The sequence below is a fragment of the Pteropus medius genome, unplaced genomic scaffold (assembly GCF_902729225.1).
Source record: "Pteropus medius unplaced genomic scaffold, Ma_sr-lr_union100, whole genome shotgun sequence".
NCBI lineage: Eukaryota > Metazoa > Chordata > Mammalia > Chiroptera > Pteropodidae > Pteropus > Pteropus medius.
In genome coordinates this window covers 36,618,655-36,637,224 of record NW_024344378.1, presented here as the reverse complement: position 1 = coordinate 36,637,224, position 18,570 = coordinate 36,618,655, and the positions used below count along the sequence as shown (strand labels likewise).

Below are 18,570 nucleotides of genomic sequence, written 5' to 3'. Positions count from 1 at the left end.
GGAGCCTGTGAGTCTTGATTCTCTTTTACTGTTTGTGATTAAATTTACCAGTCTAAAATAGTGAATGGTAACTTGTGAAAAGTTATTGAGACTGACTTGATAATGAAATTAATTTGTGGCAAACACTCTTTTGAATTCTAAGTGCAGAATCACCAACAAAAGCATCACAGTTCCTCTACCTTTTGTTCTGTAAATTTTACAATAATCAATTTAAATTATACAGGACTTCTTCAGTCAAAACCAGAAAACAGGTAGCTTGAACAGATAACAGGCATAGATATATGTGTCAAATATGCCTTTAATAAATCCTTTGGATTTCTCTCCATTGCCCTAATATGAGATCATGAAGGATGGATTTTGAAGGCAAGTGGAGGTTAATTTAAAGGAGGAGGAGAAGCACCGATCCTCAGCAGATTTCCCTGAGAAGTAGAAAGAATAAGACATTGAGAAGTGCTAACGAAAATACAGCAAACCACTGGAGACCTAGGGGAATGCTCACTTGATGCTCTTAGCTGGTAATAAAAATTTATTAGCTGTGATGTATTCTTAATTGCTCAACTCTCCTGGCCTATCCCAAATGATTTCTTAAAGAACCAGAGTGCTGGACCTTCTCCTGAAGTTTCCACTTTTTATGTAGCTGTGTTTTTCAGTCTGAGTACCACATGTGGCGCTCTTTTGTGGAATTGCTTGGTAAAGCAGTTCCAGGAACTGGCAAACTTCCTCCAGGCCACTGTGATGGAGAGAAGGGAGGATGGATACCACTACCCCCCGCCACCCCGCATACCGTGCCTGTTAGGAAGTAGGTGAATATGTACGGAAACCTAAACCCACCAGAGTTGGGAGTGGTTGATGGACCTTTTACAGTAAAACCTGGTAATTGTTTAATGCAGGTGCCCGTTAGTCTCCTGTCCTCTGTCTCGCTTGTTATTATGAGTGACAGGTGCCCGAGGCTTGGAATTGGCAGTAGCTCTCCCACCCTTGACTTGGCATTTGAAACAGGAATGCATTAATCGAGATTAACGTATCAAAATGTTGTGGTTTAAAAAGTGTTTTGAATAGAGTTGAGTCCCTTTGGAACAAGTACTTCCTTTCTGAAAAGATGAATTTCCTTCAAGGATGGTTGGTTTTTCTGTTTATTCTGTTAAAACATAGGTAGGGGGAGGGATCTACAAAAGACATTTTCATCTGCATTGAATTGTGCCTGACCCCCTTTTAGTGTTTTTTGAAATTCAGTAATGCCTGTCCTTGCCCTCACCTCCAAAAAATTCCCGGTAGAGAAATAAAGTAAAAAATGAAACTCCGCTTATCTACCCCTACTCTTCACCCCCTGGATTCCCACTACTTTGCAACAACTGCTTTTTAACCATTTGGTTTATTTCCTTCCAGTAGCTACTCAATGAACGTGTAAATGAATTCATATAGTGCTTTTTACTGACATGTCCAGACCCTCCCAGTATCATCATAAAGGTGACATAATATTAAGCAAGTTGAATTTCTCTGCTCCAGTAAAAAAAATGTTGCCTAGGTATTTTAATTACAGTAAGCCCTCACTTAACATTGGAGATAGGTTCTTGGAACTGCAGCCAAACAATGTATAATGAAACCAATTTTACCACAGGCTGATTGATATAAATAAGAGTTAAGTTCCTACAGCATCTCATCAGCATTATAACGAAACGATATTAAACAAAGTGACGTTATGTGAGGACCTGCTGTATAACCCTTTGAGATGTAGTGACTTATGGAGAGTTATGAATTGATGCACATACCCCAGAATTGAACTTATTTGCCATATGAGAAGGAGCTTTGTATTCTGATTATTGACTTGGGATTGCTTCTAGAAACTGCAAAACAGTCTTTCTTTGTTAATTTCTTTGAACTATCCCTTTAAGAAGAGGGACCGAACGTAGTACAAGGAGGCCCTTTGGAGTAATAGCAGTACTCACGTTCATGGTTGCTGATGAGTTCCTCTGTTTTGTGCTTTTTGGGGTGTATTGGTTCAAGTTAAAAATAGAGCTCTAATTAAAATGGGTGTTCTCTCTGGAAATAAGAGCTATATTTCAATTAGCAAATTTCCTGTTTCCTTAACATGTGTTTTTTTTTGTTTGTTTCCTTTTAATTTTTTTTAAACAGCAAGCCAGGGCTGAGCAGGAAGAAGAATTCATCAGTAACACTTTATTCAAGAAAATTCAGGCTTTGCAGAAGGAGAAAGAAACCCTTGCTGTAAATTATGAGAAGGAAGAAGAGTTCCTCACTAATGAGCTCTCCAGAAAATTGATGCAGGTAAATTATCTTTTCTCTCCTCTCATCTTCCTTGCCTGTTTTCCTCTCTAGGAAAAAATGACTTTGATACAGCACTTTGCTTAAAACATTTGCTGATGAGGTTGTAGCTAATGTTCTTTGGAGATTAAAAATACTGGGTAAAGATGGCAGCAGTGTATACTCAAGATTGTGGTGCCGTAGCTTATCTGCTTAAGGAAGACAAGATAGTCTATATGCTGAGCATTTCAAGAAATTGCTGACCCTGAGGCCTCAGATGGTAGTAAATGCTGTATGTAGTATTTTGGAAGTATAGGATTAACACCAAGTATGAGATTTCTTTCTCCTTTTATGATGAATATATAATGAATACATAAACATTTTTGGCAGGCAGAAGTGGGTCTTTTGCACTGAAATATGAGGTTATAAGGTAAAATGTCCATTTTAGAGGGGGAAAAAATAAGTACCTGTGCTCCGTGGTTAAAATGATATATAATCATGTTCAAAGGTAAGTAATATGTTACCGAACAAATATCAAACTGTTAAAACTTAACATTAATCACTAGTAGTATTTAGAAGATACCTCACAAAACATATAGGAAGGTTTGATTATTCTAATTCAGAGACTCTCCCCCGTCCCTTTTTTTTCCTTGAAGCTTACTGGTAAAGTACAAAAGTAAAATTCATTTAGTGCAAACATTTTGGGGATTACTTAGTGTGAACGTAAGAATATGTAGGATATTGAGCTTTCATTATTTAACATAGCTTGTCCAAAATAGTGAACAGGTATAAAATTATCCTAGAAGTACCATTAATATGTACTTTTTGTCAGATGGCTCTGAAAGGCAGAAACACCCCCTTGTATTTCCTGTTCGCTGTCATCACTAACAATTTCATTCATTAACTTGGTTGGCATATGTATTTTAGTGAGGTTATAATAAAAGGATATTTGAGGCTTTTAAAAAACTTCCTAAATTTTTTTCTTAGCATCCATGCCATAGATTATTCTATAAAAGACCAGAAGCTTTAGTATACAAACTTTAGCATTAAGACCATACAGTGGTCCCAGCAACTGTTAACTCCATCTTCTTTTATTCTCATTTTTCTATCTGATTACTGAAGATACCATGACAGTCTTGCACAAAATTTGATTTATATGGCAGTTGTTGAAATGTGAAGAATAGAGGTTCCCAGGCATTAGCGTCTAGCAGAGTTTTATGACAGAATTATTGCATGGACACGTTTTTGTTCATGTGCATTCCGATTTTGAGAAAAAATGATGGAGAAGTTTGGCCTTTGACTATATCTCACCTTGGCAGCATTAGACGACTTATTCCTCATGTTGCTTCTAGAACTATGAGATGCACATTGCTTCTAGATCTATGAAGATGCAATTATGGTTTGTTTTTCTGTCTTTGATGTGTGATCAGGTATCCTTATTTTTAACACTGTAAGAAACCTTTTTTATTTTCAGCGCTCGTGGTTGTTTGTATTTGGAGTCTTTGACCAAAGTACATTATAAAGCAGTCAGAACCTAGCCAATCACATTCCTTTTCTCTAAAAGACTCATCTTCGTTGTGAGTACTTCTGTAGTGTGTAGTTGATAATCAGCCTCTCATTCTCTGACCATCACCACCCACCTACTTTCCAAGGACATTTAAGATACTAAATATGGCTGAAAACATAAGAGCCATGTACAAAAGAAAAGGAAGTTAGTTATAGTAATATACTTGGCATAAGAAAGTTTGGACTTAAAATTTAAGCTCTGAGCATCCTATACAGCTATAACCTGGAGAAATATAGTGATTTTCTTTCGTAATTCTTACATCTAAAAAAATAGTTTTACTTGGTCAGGAGAAAAAAAAATTCATGTATTAAAAAATTAAATTTTTTGAGGGGCATTGGATCTTTCTAAAGAGCTATGTCTGTTCTGTTTCATGGTAGGTGATATCTCACTGTAAACATCAGGTGGTAAATAACCCTAGAAGCTCTCTTCTATTGTTAGCCAGTTGGAAAGACCTCAGATAGCTGAGGATGGAAGAGCTGTGGGCCTGCGGGCCTGCGTTATCCATCCTCCAGGCTTCCCAGTATATATTTCCTTAAGGGTTTCAGCGAGTTCTTTGTTGAAGGCTCACGTTTTCTGCCACCCAGTGTGGAAGAACTGCTCTCCATCTGGAAGGTTTTTAGGGTAATTGGTACCAATAGACTTTTCCCACTGTGTAATTACTTTAATACGGCTCTCTAAGACATTTGCTTCTGGATAGAGCTTTGTTATGAAAAGCCTGCTAAGAGAAATGGTACTGCAGGTGCCACTAATAGACAAATGAATGAATTGACCTTGTTCACCATGAAAGTGTTTAGCATTTTTCACCCAAAGGCCACTGAGAGGCTATTTATAGCACAGTTTTGGTTTTGTCATTATGCTTTGGCTGTTGTCTCTCACAGTGATTGAACATTGCTTTTATGTGCATTTCAAAGGAATTCTTTGGGCCTGAGAACAAACCGAGATTATTGCTATGGAAGAGACACCTCCCTTCCAGTCTGCTATGACTGAACTGGTATCTAATACTTTAAAAACTGAATCAAGCTTCTTTAGGTGTAGAGAGGAAAAGAGAGGAAATCCCTTTGCCCTTTTAGAAGGTCAAGCTTGAGAGATAGTTTAAATTCCTCCATATATGTTAATGCGCGCGCGTGCGCACACAACACACACACACCCCGTGCAGCTTTTCTCCCTTGCTTTTGTGTCTGTCTAATAGATAGATACAAAATTATGTCTTCAGTTTATAAAAACTCTTGTCTGAGAAACCTGTGTCCTCAGCTCAGACTGTGGGATTAGTTATCTGACTAGTTAGAAATTGTCCTGTAAAGATCCTTCTTACACTTCTGGTAAGTTCAGCATAAGCCTGCATCAGAACTTAATTCTGCCCTGAAATGCATTGAAGAGAGGTAGTTTAATCGTAATTTGTAATTAAAATTTACAACAAATGGTTTGTGAGCAAACTCTTCATCAGAATTTGATATGAAACATGTTTATTAAATAAAAAGTCTAATGCGGTATAACACATGTAGACAACAATATTGTATTAGAATCATACTTGCTAAATTCCCACTCTTTGAGAAACTAAATATAATTGTCGCTTACACTCTTCTCAACCAATGCCACTGTCAAAAGTCAGCGCATACTTCCTTTTATTAAAACCCTGGAGCAGAATTGAGATAAAAAGAGTACTGGGTATTACATACATTTCTGATTCATTTCAATCTAATCCATCTTTCAAATTTCAGACTTTAAAATAATAAATAGGGTTATAGTATTGTAATTTCGATTTACATTTGAAGTTGGATGTGGTCCTCAGAAGATAATACCACTATAGCAATAATTGAAATTATAGGGGGCACGTTCTTATTGATTATTAAAAATACTTAAAAAATAAGTTTTCTGAATCTCTTGCTAAGTGGCGTGGCTTATTATTAGCTTGCTCCCTAAGATTAGAATGCCTTCTAGAATTAAAGTACTTGAAGTTTCCTAGCATCTATTGAAAGATGATATTTAGAGGAAAGGAAGGAAGTTGTGGGCAAAAACCACCGATAAAACTGCCACTCCCAAATGATTTATAGCTGAGCAGTTCAGAAGGATATCATTCAACAGCATTATTCTTTCATCTCCCTTAGCACAGGAATAAAACTGGGAGGGAGAATTTCAGCAAGTTTCCAAATCTGCCTGTTCATCTAGACAAAGGCATGCCATTCATTTGCCTTCTCCCTCTTTTTGCCTCAATTCTAGAGTAGTTTCTCCTTCCAATACCTTCTTAATTGATTTAGTCTTCTGGAGCGTATGCTTCCCAAACCCCAGAAAGGCTGTCTTTCTGGGTAGCAGACATGACTGCAGGTATCAGAAATTAGCCTAGACTCCCAATACCCTTCTTCTCAAGCATGTACACCAGAATCTGAGACTGCCTTTTTTTCCCTCCTAGTTACCTAGGTCATTAAGATGCAATGAAATGATTTTGTTTGTGCAGGCAGTAAAATCACATGTCATGGAGATAAATATGTATGTAACTGTTAATTTCAAGGACTGCCATTGCATCCATCCAAATGAAAACTTGGTTCTCCCCATGGCAGGGGAGAAGAGACTTAATATATTCTTCATTACAGTGGCTAGACCAGCGTGGCCCTCTTGGCTTTTAGTTTTTCAGGGCTGTTAATGCTGGTCAGAAAAAACTGCTGTCACCTAATAGCTTACAAAACCGTCGGGGTGCACGCGCGTGCGTGCGTGCGTGCATGCGTGTGTGTGTGTGTGTGTGTGTGTGTGTGTTGTTTTTCATTCCAAATTCTCTGATGTTCAGCTTTGTCTGTTTCTCATTTCTTTTCATGGAGCATGAGGCTTACACGTTGCATTCATGATACATCATCTGCAGAGAGCCCCCGGGATGTTTTTAAGACATTTTAGATGCTGCAAGCACCAGAGGCCAAATTAGAAACCAAAAATTTTCTGTTGGTAGCATGCCAGAAATCTCTCAGTCCAACATCATTTGCATTATGATTAGAACATATAATGTTGACGCAGTTCTTTAGTCTTAAGGAAGCATTGAGTTTCTTTCAAAGTGTGTGTATGTGTGTTCACATTGTGGTTAGACTTGATGTACCAACACAGATTCCCCAAAATTAAGGGCAAGAGTAAGGGCTTAGAAGCTTCCCATTCTGACTTTGGACAAAATGTAAGAAAATGCAAGTAGAGAGAAATTAACAGTAAAAGGGAAAATAAAAATAATTAGATGAAGCTAGGATGAGAGGTTGCTTTATTCACCAGAGTAGGGGTGAACATTTTATGTTGAGTTGAAAAGGTGAATCTTGGTTATTGAAAGATAGCTATTTCTGGAAATGCTTTTTAAATGCTTGTAAAACTTTGCAGTTACTAATGTTGCATTGTTTTGCATTTTGGGGGTACTTTTTTATTTTTAAACTATGAACTACAGTCAGCGATGTCAGTAATTACCTTAAAATACAGAGTTATAACTTGCTATCTTCGCCCTCCTCTTTATTCATAAACTAGATAAGAATGATGAGTCTTTTAATTTACAATAATATCTCAACTTAGAATGAATTCTTTCTTTGGGTGAAACATTCTCTATACCTTAGAAGAGGAAACTGCTAGTTTTAACAAAATGAATTTTCAGTGCAGTAGGCTAGCTCCAGAGCCTAAAGGGCTACTTATTTGTGGAGCATCTTTTTTTAACCTTCTTCCTAACCATACTTCTTTAAAGGTGTCAATACTTTTAAGTAGCATCATGCTATTGGAAATCTAGGAAACTTAACCTTACTTAGCCCTTTAGGTGTGCTGAGTGCATGGGAAGCCTCATATTGTACTGGATTCGCTCAGAAGTGAGGGTGTGATTCTAGTCCCTGTGTTGAGAATGCTGACAAGGAAATAACATTTAAATAATAATGAATTTTCTGGAAAGACCTTTTCCTCCCTTGCAGAAGTTATGTATGTGCTGTCTTCTCTAGAAAATGACAGATTAGATTCACTGAGCATGAATGAAAGCTTAACAAAATACTTTTACATTTTTATTAAAAGCATTAAAAAACTAACAAGATAGTAAAGAACTATTGGGCTGAGAGTCAGGAGAACATGGGACTTGAGAGAAGACCCCAGCCTTTTGTCCTGAGAGCATTTGCTCTTCGTTAAGAAACAGCTGAGAAACTGAGTTGTGGTTTTGGTGATTGTATGGAGCTGGGGTTATAGAAATCAAATCTCAGGTCTGGCCAAAAGTGGAGACAATGAGAAATCACCCCTGCTTTAAGATGGCATGATAAAGAGCCACACCTTCAGGCTATAAGAGCATTTCAGTTTTACATCATCTGGGTGAACCAGAAAACATGAAACTTTGGTTTTGGGTTAGATAGAACCAGATTAGATGGTGTCTGGCAGAAGAGAATGCAGTTTCTGGAGGCAGATAACCATCAGTTGAGGCCACAGGTTTCTACTATTAAAATTTCAAATAGGTCTACAGCCAGGCCACCCTGAATGTGCCCAATCTCGTCTGATCTTGGAAGCTAAGTAGGGACGGGCCTGGTTAGTACTTGAATGGGAGACCACCTAAGAAGACCAGGTGCTATAGGTATTAAAAAACAAAAATTTCAAATACATTGTCCAGCACACAAGAAGAACCAGGCTATTGATATATGAGATCTCATGAATGGTAAACCAATATAGAGAATAGAACAGAAATAAACTTTACAGATACTTTAGATATCGAAATGATCAGATACGGACTACAAAGCAACCATGCTTACTACATTCAAAGAAATAAAAGACAAGCTTGAAACTTTGTTAGGAAACCGAAAATACATCACAGCTCTTCTTGCAAACATTCAAAAGGTAAGTGAATAACTTATGAATAACAAATGGCAATACATTTGAAATTTTAGATGAAACGGACAAAGACTTAGAAAAACATGACTTTCTACAACTGAATGAGGAAGAAATAGAAAATGTGAGTTTTCTAACTATTACAGAAATTGAATCAGTGATCAATAGCCTTCCTAGAAAAAGAATTCCAGGCTTAGATAGTTCACTAAGACTTGTACCAAACATTCAATGATGAAATAATTTTATTCTTCTTTAAGTTCTAAAGTTTAAAAAAAAAAAAGTGTGTGTGTGTGTGTATGTGTGTGTGTGTGTGCGTGTGTGTGTATGCATGCCTCCCAGCTTATTTTAAGGTTCACATCATTCTCGAACTTAACGAGTACAGTTCAAGAAAGGCAAATTATAGTGAAATGTCAATCAGCAAAAATCTTAAATAAAATATAAGGAGCATGAATTTAACTATAGTAAAAGGATAATGCATCACGACCAGGTTGCATTCATACAAAGAATTCAGGGTTAGTTTTACAATAAAAAATTTGTAAGTGTAATTTGCCACATTCACGGGATAAAAATTAAAAAATCATGTTCACATTAATAGATAGAGAAAAAGGACTTGATAAAATGTAACAATTCATGATAAAAAGATAGTGGACCAAGAATGGAACTTAAACATTAAAATAGTGTCTACAAAAAGGCTACCAAACATTGTGTCGAATTAAGAAGTTAATGACTTTCCCTTTAAAATCAAGAACAAGACCAGGATGTCTGCTGTATTTACTTCTGTTCATCATTTTTATAGATTTCTAGCCAGTACAGAAAAGCAAGGAAAAGAGAAAAGACGTAAGCATTGAAAAGGGGAATTAAAATTGCTACTTATTTATGGTTGGGTAATTGGAAAATCTTAAAGAACTTAGGTAAGTAATTAGAATTAAGAGTATTTCTTTATATCAGCAACAACCAGTTAAATGTGAAAACTTATCAAAAATCTTGACAATGTATTAACTGCTACAGACAAAAATAGAACACTGTAAAAGATATGGGGGCCGTTGAAATTTTAAATAAGTTGCTTATTGTGGTAGTATCAGAGCAGAATCTTGGAGAAGAGCAAGCTAGTCATGTGGATTTCTGAGGGAAAAGCATGAGAACCAGAGAAAATAAGAAATTCCTTAGGCCTAGAGGTGGGATTGTGCCTGCCATGTAGGAGGAGCAGCAGAGAGGTCCGTGTAGTTGGAGTACAGCCTTGAGAGACAGGGAGGAGGAGTAAGAGATGGGATTGGGAGGTAGTGGGTCTGGGGCTTTGATGGCCAGCATGCAGATCAGGTAAGGCCTTTTGAGCCACAGTTAAGACTTTGATTTTCACTCAAAGATGGGAGCCACTGGGGGGAGTTTGAGCAAAATAGTGCAGTGATCTTGCTTTGATTGCTATGTTGAGAAGAGTTTATGAAATGGAGGCCAAAGAGAGAGCAAGGGTATTCTATAATCCACACCAAGAGACAGGGTGGATTATTCTAGGATTTTAGTGAAGATGGTAACCATTGTTTCTGGATGCATTTTAAAGGCATGTTTTATAGAATTTCAGGATAGATTAGGAGTGGGTGTGAGCAAAAGACAGCATCAAAGAAGACTTAGAGGTTTTGGCTTCAATGATTAGAAGAATAGAATTACCATAATTTAAGATAGAAAAGACAGAAAGTGGAGTAGACCTGAAATGAAAGGTCAGAAGTTCAGTTGAGATGTCTAGACATCCAAATAGAGATAACAAATAAGCAGCTGGACAGAGGTTCTCTCAGCAGAGACATCTGGCTTCATAATATAAATTTGAGAGTGTTGTCATTGATTAATTAATGCCTAGAGAAGAGAACCAAAGATGTATTGTAGGAAATCATGTAAAGAGAATGCAGGAGTGGGAGAAGATATTTACAACATATATAACTGCGAAACGAAAAACAGATAACTCGGAAGGAAATTGACAAGAGGCTTGAACAGACTCTTCACATAAGCAGATTACCAAATGGTCAGTAAACAAAAAAGTATACAACTCCATTAGTAATCAGGAAAGGTGAGATATTACTAGAGGATTCTCATTCACTGCTGTCAGAGAATGGAAATGGTTACAACCATTTTGAAACAATCTGGCATTACCTAATGCAGACAAAATACTCATCGTCTATGACCCAGCAGTTCCACTCCAGGATTTATTTCATAATGTGTGCACATGTGCACCAGATGTGTAGAAGAATGTTCTTTGTGGTGTTGTTCGTCAATGTAAAGAAATCTAGAAATGACCCAAATACCCATCACCCATAGAGTAGATAAATTGCGATATACTCATTCAGTGGGATACTATAAGGCAATAAAAGTACTGATCACAGTTAGACTCACTAACATGGGTGAATGAAACCACAAATTCATTTAGCAGAAGAAGCTAGACGAAAAAGAATACAAAATCAAGCAATACTAATGTTGAGAAGTAAACACATAAGCAGCAAAAAATTTTTTAAAGAAAAAAGATGCAAGGAAGTGAATACCTTAAGAATCAGGAGAGTGATTACCTCTAGCAGATGTGGGGCTGTGATCAGGAAAAGGTGATAGGCGGGGCTTTGGAGGAGCTGGCAGTGTTATATGTGAGTGATAGTCACCTATGAGTAATACATCTACTAATGGTCTCCTTTATACTTGCCTCCTTGTTTTGTTCATCCTGAGGCTAAATCTAGGGGTAAACAGTCTATAGGAAGTAAGGATATTATCACTCATCCAATCAGTATTTGCACTGGTAAGCCTTTTCTAGATGTTCTTGAGTTAGTCCTGGTCACTGCTCCTCATAATGCTTGCAGCCCTGTAAGGGTGCTCGAGGGTTGCAGCACATATCAGGAGTAAGGACAGTCTTGAAGCCTGAGACTTAGGTTCTCACCTTGAATCTACCTCTTACCAGCTGTGTGACTTTGGGCAGGTTACCTCACCTCCCTAAGCTGTGTTTCATCCTTTGTAAAATGCAGACGGTAGTACCTGCTGTAGAGTATGGTGATTGAGAGTATTGATGTATGTAAAGTGCTTTGTACATAATAACTAGTGCTTTGAAGCATTAGCTGCTTTTAGAAGTTATAATAGAAAGGATGTGAAAAACACCATACAATACAATTCCTTGTCACAGCTTAAAGGAGGGTTCCTATACCTTATGTTGAAGCACTGTGGAAGATATCTTTTGAGCCATCCTCCAGTTTCAGTAATTTGGAGGGAGGGATTCAGGGACTCTAAGCAGAGGGCACAGTGTAAGCAGGGGGCAGAAAATGTGCAGCAGCGTGTCTTACGGTGGGTCAGTGTGACCAGCAGGGCTTGCAGTCTGTAAGCCCCTGGACCAGAGTGGAATCCAGAAGTGCTTGGCCAGCATGGTGAGTTTCATTTTAAAACAACTTATAAGTTTTGCCTTTAACCACAGTTGCCACCACTCCTAGTGCTTAGGCTCATCCATTCTTTGTATTCTGGATGCTTGGACCCTGAAGGCATTTACATTTATAAACCTTACACTGTCACTTGGGCTGAGTGTGGAAATAGGAGGAAAGCATGGGAAGCTTTCATAGGGACTAGGTCGTGGAGGGACTTGAGTCATGCCAATGAGACTTAGTCTGCAAGTCATAGGGAGCCACTGAAAGTTTATGAGCTGTGTGTTGATATAATAGGGTTTGTCTGCCAGGATGACCTACACTAGATCCAGGGAGATCCGTCAGGAGACTTATACGGTAGCCCAGTGGAGAGGAATGAAAGACCTGAGCTAGACTGAGACCATGACCACAGAAAGAAGGAGTTGTGTGTGGCAGCTGTTATAGAGGCTGACTTCATGCCGTTTGGTAACTGATGAGCTGTGAGGTGTTGACTGAGAATAATGGTACCAGTAACAGAAGTGGGAGGGAGTGGGAATGAATGTGGGCCTGCAAGGCGTTTAGTGGAGATGTATTGAGTTTGAAGTGGGAGGCTGACTTTCTGCTCAGTGGAACAGTTGAAAAGTTGGTTTTTGAGAGAGACTCAATGTTCTGAGAGATAGTTTTGAACTGTTTTTCAAAGCTCATGTTAATAACATGATAATTTTTTATAATCCAGTATCTTAATGTAGCTATGTCCTATGGTGGCCTTTGTTTTGTTCAGTGCAGATAGCTCTAGGCTTTGGTAGGTGTCAGTAAAACAAGGATGTTGCTTGCAGGACTATGGTTATTACACAGAGAGAAATGTTAGTGTTAAAAGAGAAGTGGGGCTTCTTGAGTTTATTTTCAAATTGCATTGAGAAAGCTGAGTCCTGAGGCTGGTGGTCGGAAGGTTTGCCTCGCTTGGCGTGGACTTGGATGGACAACAAGCCTAGACTTGCAAACACACTTCACCCAGCCTGGCATCTGGCAGACGGGGGGCATGCTGGCCTGGCTAACCAGCCAGCCTGCGTGTGCACCTGTGGTGGTGCTCTCAGGTGAATGATTTTTAATGCTTCTGCTGCTAGAGAGAATTTTGCCTGAAATAAAAATCATATAGTGGGGAGTTCTTGAAGCTCTTATATAAAAGGACTGTGTTACTGAAACAGCTCCAGAAAGCATTTGTAAATTGTTAAGACAATGATTATTGAATGATGTTTAAGTATAATCTGTTTTAGATCAAATTAATGCTATACTTGTATTTTTTAATGGGCTGGAAGTTTGCTTTGGGACTCCACACATAATCAGTGGATAACAATAAGAAAATGCTCAAGTTTTAGTATTTAGAATTTTACTGGTTTATAGTTGTATCTTTGCTTATGGCTTTTTCAGTTATGTTAATATATTTTTCATGCTGAATCCTAAGGAGCAACCCTTTATGTAATCCTAATTCCAATGACAATGTACAGTACTGCAGTGAATCATCCGTTATATAATGTGAATTCAGTTCCACAGGTTTGGTTTTTTTTTTTTGGTTAATGTTAATAATATACTGCACAAATAAGAGTTTTAAGACTATTCCATGATCTTTGAGAGTCACTTTATAAAAAGTGTATTTACAGAAAATTCTGATTTTCAAAAAACTTTTAATCTATCTAAGTAAGCATTTTGCTTTAGATATATTTAAGGCAAACATGAGTTTTATTTCAAACACATTAATAGAATGTGCTGGACTATTTACTTTAGTGTGAATTATTTTTGTTCTAGTTCAGGATCTCTGACCTTCTTAGAAGATTTAAAATTCTTCATAAAGCATTAATACTTTTGATTAGAAATTTAAAAGTATGCCTTGAATTTTATGCCCGTATTGAAGATGCTACTGAGAGGTGAAACTCGAGTTTATTTCTGATAGCTTTGAGTCATCCTAAACCAGGCTTCTTTTTAGGATTTTGTTTGTGGTGTCCTGAGCTACAGCTTTAAAATAGTCAGATGGATTCAGGGTATTGATTTAAGCCCTGTTAGGGCTTAAATAGCTTGAATTTACATGGCATATTATTTAAAACACAAACAATTTCTGAATTTTTCTCAGGCAAACTGTGGTTATTAGTTCCTCAAAATCCCTTCCTCTGTTCTCTCCCCTTCTTCTTGTTCATCTTAACTCTCGTCTCATGATATTTTTGGGCGGGGGAGCAGTTTCTCTGTTTCTCTCTGTGTTTCTCTTTTTATTGCTGGATTCTTTGTTCCAGGGAAGAAGCATATTTTCTGTTTCTAGTGCCCTGCATCTAAATTGCATGTCACTTGGGAGGTGGCAGATTCAACTCTGTCTTTTGGGGATGATGAAAACTGTGAATCTTTGGCAAGCAGAGTTAGATCTCAGGATGACTTGATATTTTTTTCCAAATGAGTTAGTATAACTCAGGGACCTTACTTCAGTTCTGGTAATGACAACTTTACTGTCACATTGTCCTTGGGGTATAGCTCTTGAGAAGGAAAAAAACCCTTCAAATAGAGAGCTTTTATAGATTTTATTAATTAGATATTGACAGTATTAGACCATCTGTCTAAATATGAATATTTTCCTGTAAGCCAACGAGGACTTTCCCTTCTCTCAGATTAACGTTCTGTGACAAATGCTGCTTGGTAGGGAAGAGGTTTTTCAATGTCAGATTGCATCCTTTATTGTTTTTAATTTACCTCAGGGCAGAAGCATAATGCTAAAAAGTGGGGGAGGGGAGTTTTTCAAATAAAAATGGCAGCAATTAAAAACATATTGGAAGAAAGTACAGCTACTGTGAAGAAAATTTATGCAAACAGTTTAAAGGTTGTAAGACTAAAGTTCATTTTTCTGAAACCAACAGGTATCATTTAAGCTTAGTACTGTTATTAGGGCAGAGATGATACCTTAAGTATACGGTTCACCTACCATTAGCACAGTATCCACAAATAGAAGACATAGCAAATGTTTATAGACTAAAACTAGTAGATGAAGATGTACACGTTTTGCTGTTTTTCTTCATAAGTCATTTTGGGTCTTTCGTGTATGACATGTCGAGAACTCTTCTTGTTCTCTGTCCATTCTTCTTAGTTCTTTTAATTACTGCTTGATCTTGCAGAACCTGAGTTTTAAAGAGCTAGCTAAAAATAGACTTGTCACTGTAAGCACTTCTTCACATCTGCTTTTTTCTGTGTCCCTGCAAGGTTGACCAGCTTTTTTTGGAGTTGCACATCAAAGACAGTTGGAAGAAAAAATCAGCAACTGTTTAGTCAACATTTCTAGTGTCAGAAGACATTCTCAGATTTTAAACTTTTTAAAAAAGACCAAATATATGTTCTTAGAGCAGGAGAAATCGTGTCAAATACAGAGAGGGTCAGGGAGCCATTTTGAGATTGATCAGGCCCTGATGAGCTTTCTCTGTTGTCCATTGCACCATGCACAGAGTTTACAGAGAAACATAGCATCCCTTGGGTGAGCCTACGTGGCTCATTTTCTGTGTTTAATCATTTGACTTTCCAGACTCCAAGGGTTGCACTAGGCAGTAGTGGGTGGAGGAGTCTGAAGTTGACTCCTCTTAGGTTTGCCTAGGATCCGGTGGGAGAATACAGATTGGGTTTCAGAGCAGGTTGTGGATCCCAAGCTCTGCTGCTTTCCAGCTAAATAGACTTGATCTGGTAACCTGTTTTGTTACACATGAAATGGGGGTGATCATGCCTGCCTAATGCATGTGAAGAACCTAATAAACATTGTCTGCCTGACGATATGGTTTTGAAGGTAAAACTAGGAATCAGTGTCAATTTAAATCAAATAAAATGGGGTCCTTTGTTGTTTTTTAATAGCTTTTATGTAATCTCTCCTTGGTTCTGAAAATGTTAGGCCCTGTGGATATTGTTTCTTCCAGTCCCTACTCTGGATCTGCAGTTGAGATGTTGGAAACAATGCATAGTTATTAATGAAAACCCTACCTGTGTGTCTACTGGATTTATTTTATTCCCTTTTGGTTTTGAAGGTTGGAGTAAATTTTTTTTTAATTTTCTCTTACAGTGGCACCATAATCTTATCTTTAAATTCCATAAATAAGAAGCTTTCTGTCTAGATTTTTAGGAAAGATATAGAAGTTGTGATGTATGATCTCATTATAGAAAGATAATGAATTGTCCGGATTTTTGCCAATATATGCTTAATAGTACATTGGAAAATAGCATTCAGAATAATATACTAAGTATGTTTTGTGATTGTAGCATCTCTTCCATCTCTACATGCATTATATAATTCTGAGTAAACTGTATTTAATAAAAACCATAAATTTTTAAAAAATTTATTAATGTTTATGTCTATGGTATAAAATTTTAAAAAGTACCAAAGAGTGTGTGTGTGTGTGTGTGTGTGTGTTGAAAATAAGTTTCCTTTCTTACCTCGTTCCCTAGCCCTCCGATTCCTGTCTACAGAGACAACCACTTATGTTTTTTAAAATTGAAATCTGCATTTGCATGGTTTCATACTCATATATTTGGCCTATCATTTCTCAGACTTTTGGCTAAGATCAAGTGCCTGTATTTGCACTATAATTTTGGGTTATTAGGGAACCACTTAGGAACAGGTTACTAGGTATACATTTGAATATATGAACTGAGTAATGTAACTTTTGTGATGATGTCTCTTAACTCAGTGTAACCAGCTTTTGGTGCCATTGTTTCAGTGGCTTTTGAGTGTCTTGTTTTTTCATTTTCTAGTTGCAGCATGAGAAAGCCGAATTGGAGCAGCATCTCGAACAGGAGCAGGAATTCCAGGTCAACAAACTAATGAAGAAAATTAAAAAACTGGAGAATGATACCATTTCTAAGCAGCTTACGTTAGAGCAGGTAAGAATCTGTAGCTCTCTCTATACTTTTCCTCATACAACTGTTCTTTCGAGATTTAAGATGCCCTGAGGAATATAAGTGAAAAATATTTTTCAGCTTTTTCTTCCCACAGTGGAGACTTCATTTCTGAAGTAAGCATTGACGGGTCTGCAAAGCACCTGCTCACTTTCTAACACACTTTCTCTTTTTTTAACCGCAATTAATAAACTTTCAGGAGATGTGTTGTACTGATTTATAGGCAGGAAATGTTAGGTTCCTTTTGCAAAGGGGGAAGAACGTGTTTTTAACCACAGGGTAGTTTCTGTGAAAGTTACTGAGACAGTGTTACTGTGGAACTAAAACTTCTCTTCCAAGTGTTCTTCAGAACAAACAATAGCATTTTTCTTTTTTGAATTATTAGCGACCTTATGTGAATGCTTTCTTTTCCCAACTGGAATTATTAATATAGTTATGGAGCCAGAGACTTGGTTGCACACCCAGTTCAGCCACTAACTAGTTGTATGACCTTGAATTAACTTAACTTCTTTGGGCCCAGTTTTCCATTTGTGAACAGAGAGGGACAAACTAAAACCGGATATGGTAAGTTCTACAAAAGGTAGAAAGTAACAGTTCACAATCCCTTTGCCCGTGGCAGACTTTGGAATTTGATCACAGCCCTTACCTTGGGAGTCCAGATTGGTCCTTATACCCTAGCACACAGAACTCTGTGAGCTGCCATTATTAGTCCATCCAGGTCGATATGTCAGAAGTGCTTGTCAATCCCTGGCATAAATCCTCCCTAGTGCTTTTCCCCTACTCAAGTGTCCTGAAATTTTGTTTTCCCTAAGCTAAATTATAAAAGGCTGACCATAGTGTGCCGCTGTTTCCATGTAAAATTCAGTGTACCGATTAACATCTTTCCAGCTCTTGGTAATTTGGATCTTGATTGCCGTTTTGATGATTTGGCTAAGCCTTTCATGCAGAGTTGTCCGATTTTTCCCAACTTTAGGATCTTTTTGTGTATCTGCTGACTGGTTCTTAAATCACCCTCAAAACTGCTCTAGCACCATCATTGTACCTGAGAATGAAATAGCGATGGGAATGTGAGGTTTGAGAAGAAAAGAAGTTAGGGTTTGTTTTAAATGAATCTAGCTGACTTTTATTTTTTTATGTTATTCTTATGTCTTACCTACATGTCAAAGGGAGGAATGTTGCTGGGTTTTCCAAGACTATGTAATGACCCTAAAAAAATTTCTCCATCTCTTCCATGTAAAAGTAAAAAAAAAAAATTTATTTCCAAGGGTTGGCTATTTTATACATACCCAGAGTAATCTGTCCTTACTGTTTATCTTCAGAATTCATATGCGGTATCTAAATTGGGAACACTCCTCCCTCACAGTTTAAAAACATTTTGTTCCAAAGTTCACCTGTTTAATTCTCAGGATGGGCAGTGGCCTGTTCTGCTCAAGTTAAAGCTTTGAAGATTCTTGTTTAAGTCCCTGATACACGAAGTACTTGTTATTGGTGCTTGGTAATCAAGAATTAACCAAGTGAAATTCTCACAGTAATAGGTATTGTGAAACCGTCACTTGGTCATGGCCTTCACAGTGATGGTGGTCGGTTTAAACAGCTTTGCTCTTGTATTTGTTCACAAGCTTCTAAGGAGATTTTGGGACACAGGCTGTGACTCCCAGGGTTCAGCTGTGGCCA

The 18,570-nt window shown here is 37.6% G+C and overlaps 1 protein-coding gene and 1 pseudogene across 1 annotated transcript in view; both read left to right on the top strand.

The window, feature by feature from the left end:
- The window catches only part of CCDC6 (coiled-coil domain containing 6), a 96,586-nt gene that overhangs the window by 44,266 nt on the left and 33,750 nt on the right, over window positions 1-18,570 (top strand). The window contains exons 2-3 of the mRNA XM_039871864.1: window positions 2,134-2,283; window positions 16,753-16,881. Coding sequence (XP_039727798.1) covers window positions 2,134-2,283; window positions 16,753-16,881 — 279 coding nt within the window. The remainder of the gene's footprint in view (window positions 1-2,133; window positions 2,284-16,752; window positions 16,882-18,570) is intronic.
- Window positions 8,266-8,384, top strand: LOC120609890 (uncharacterized; annotated as a pseudogene).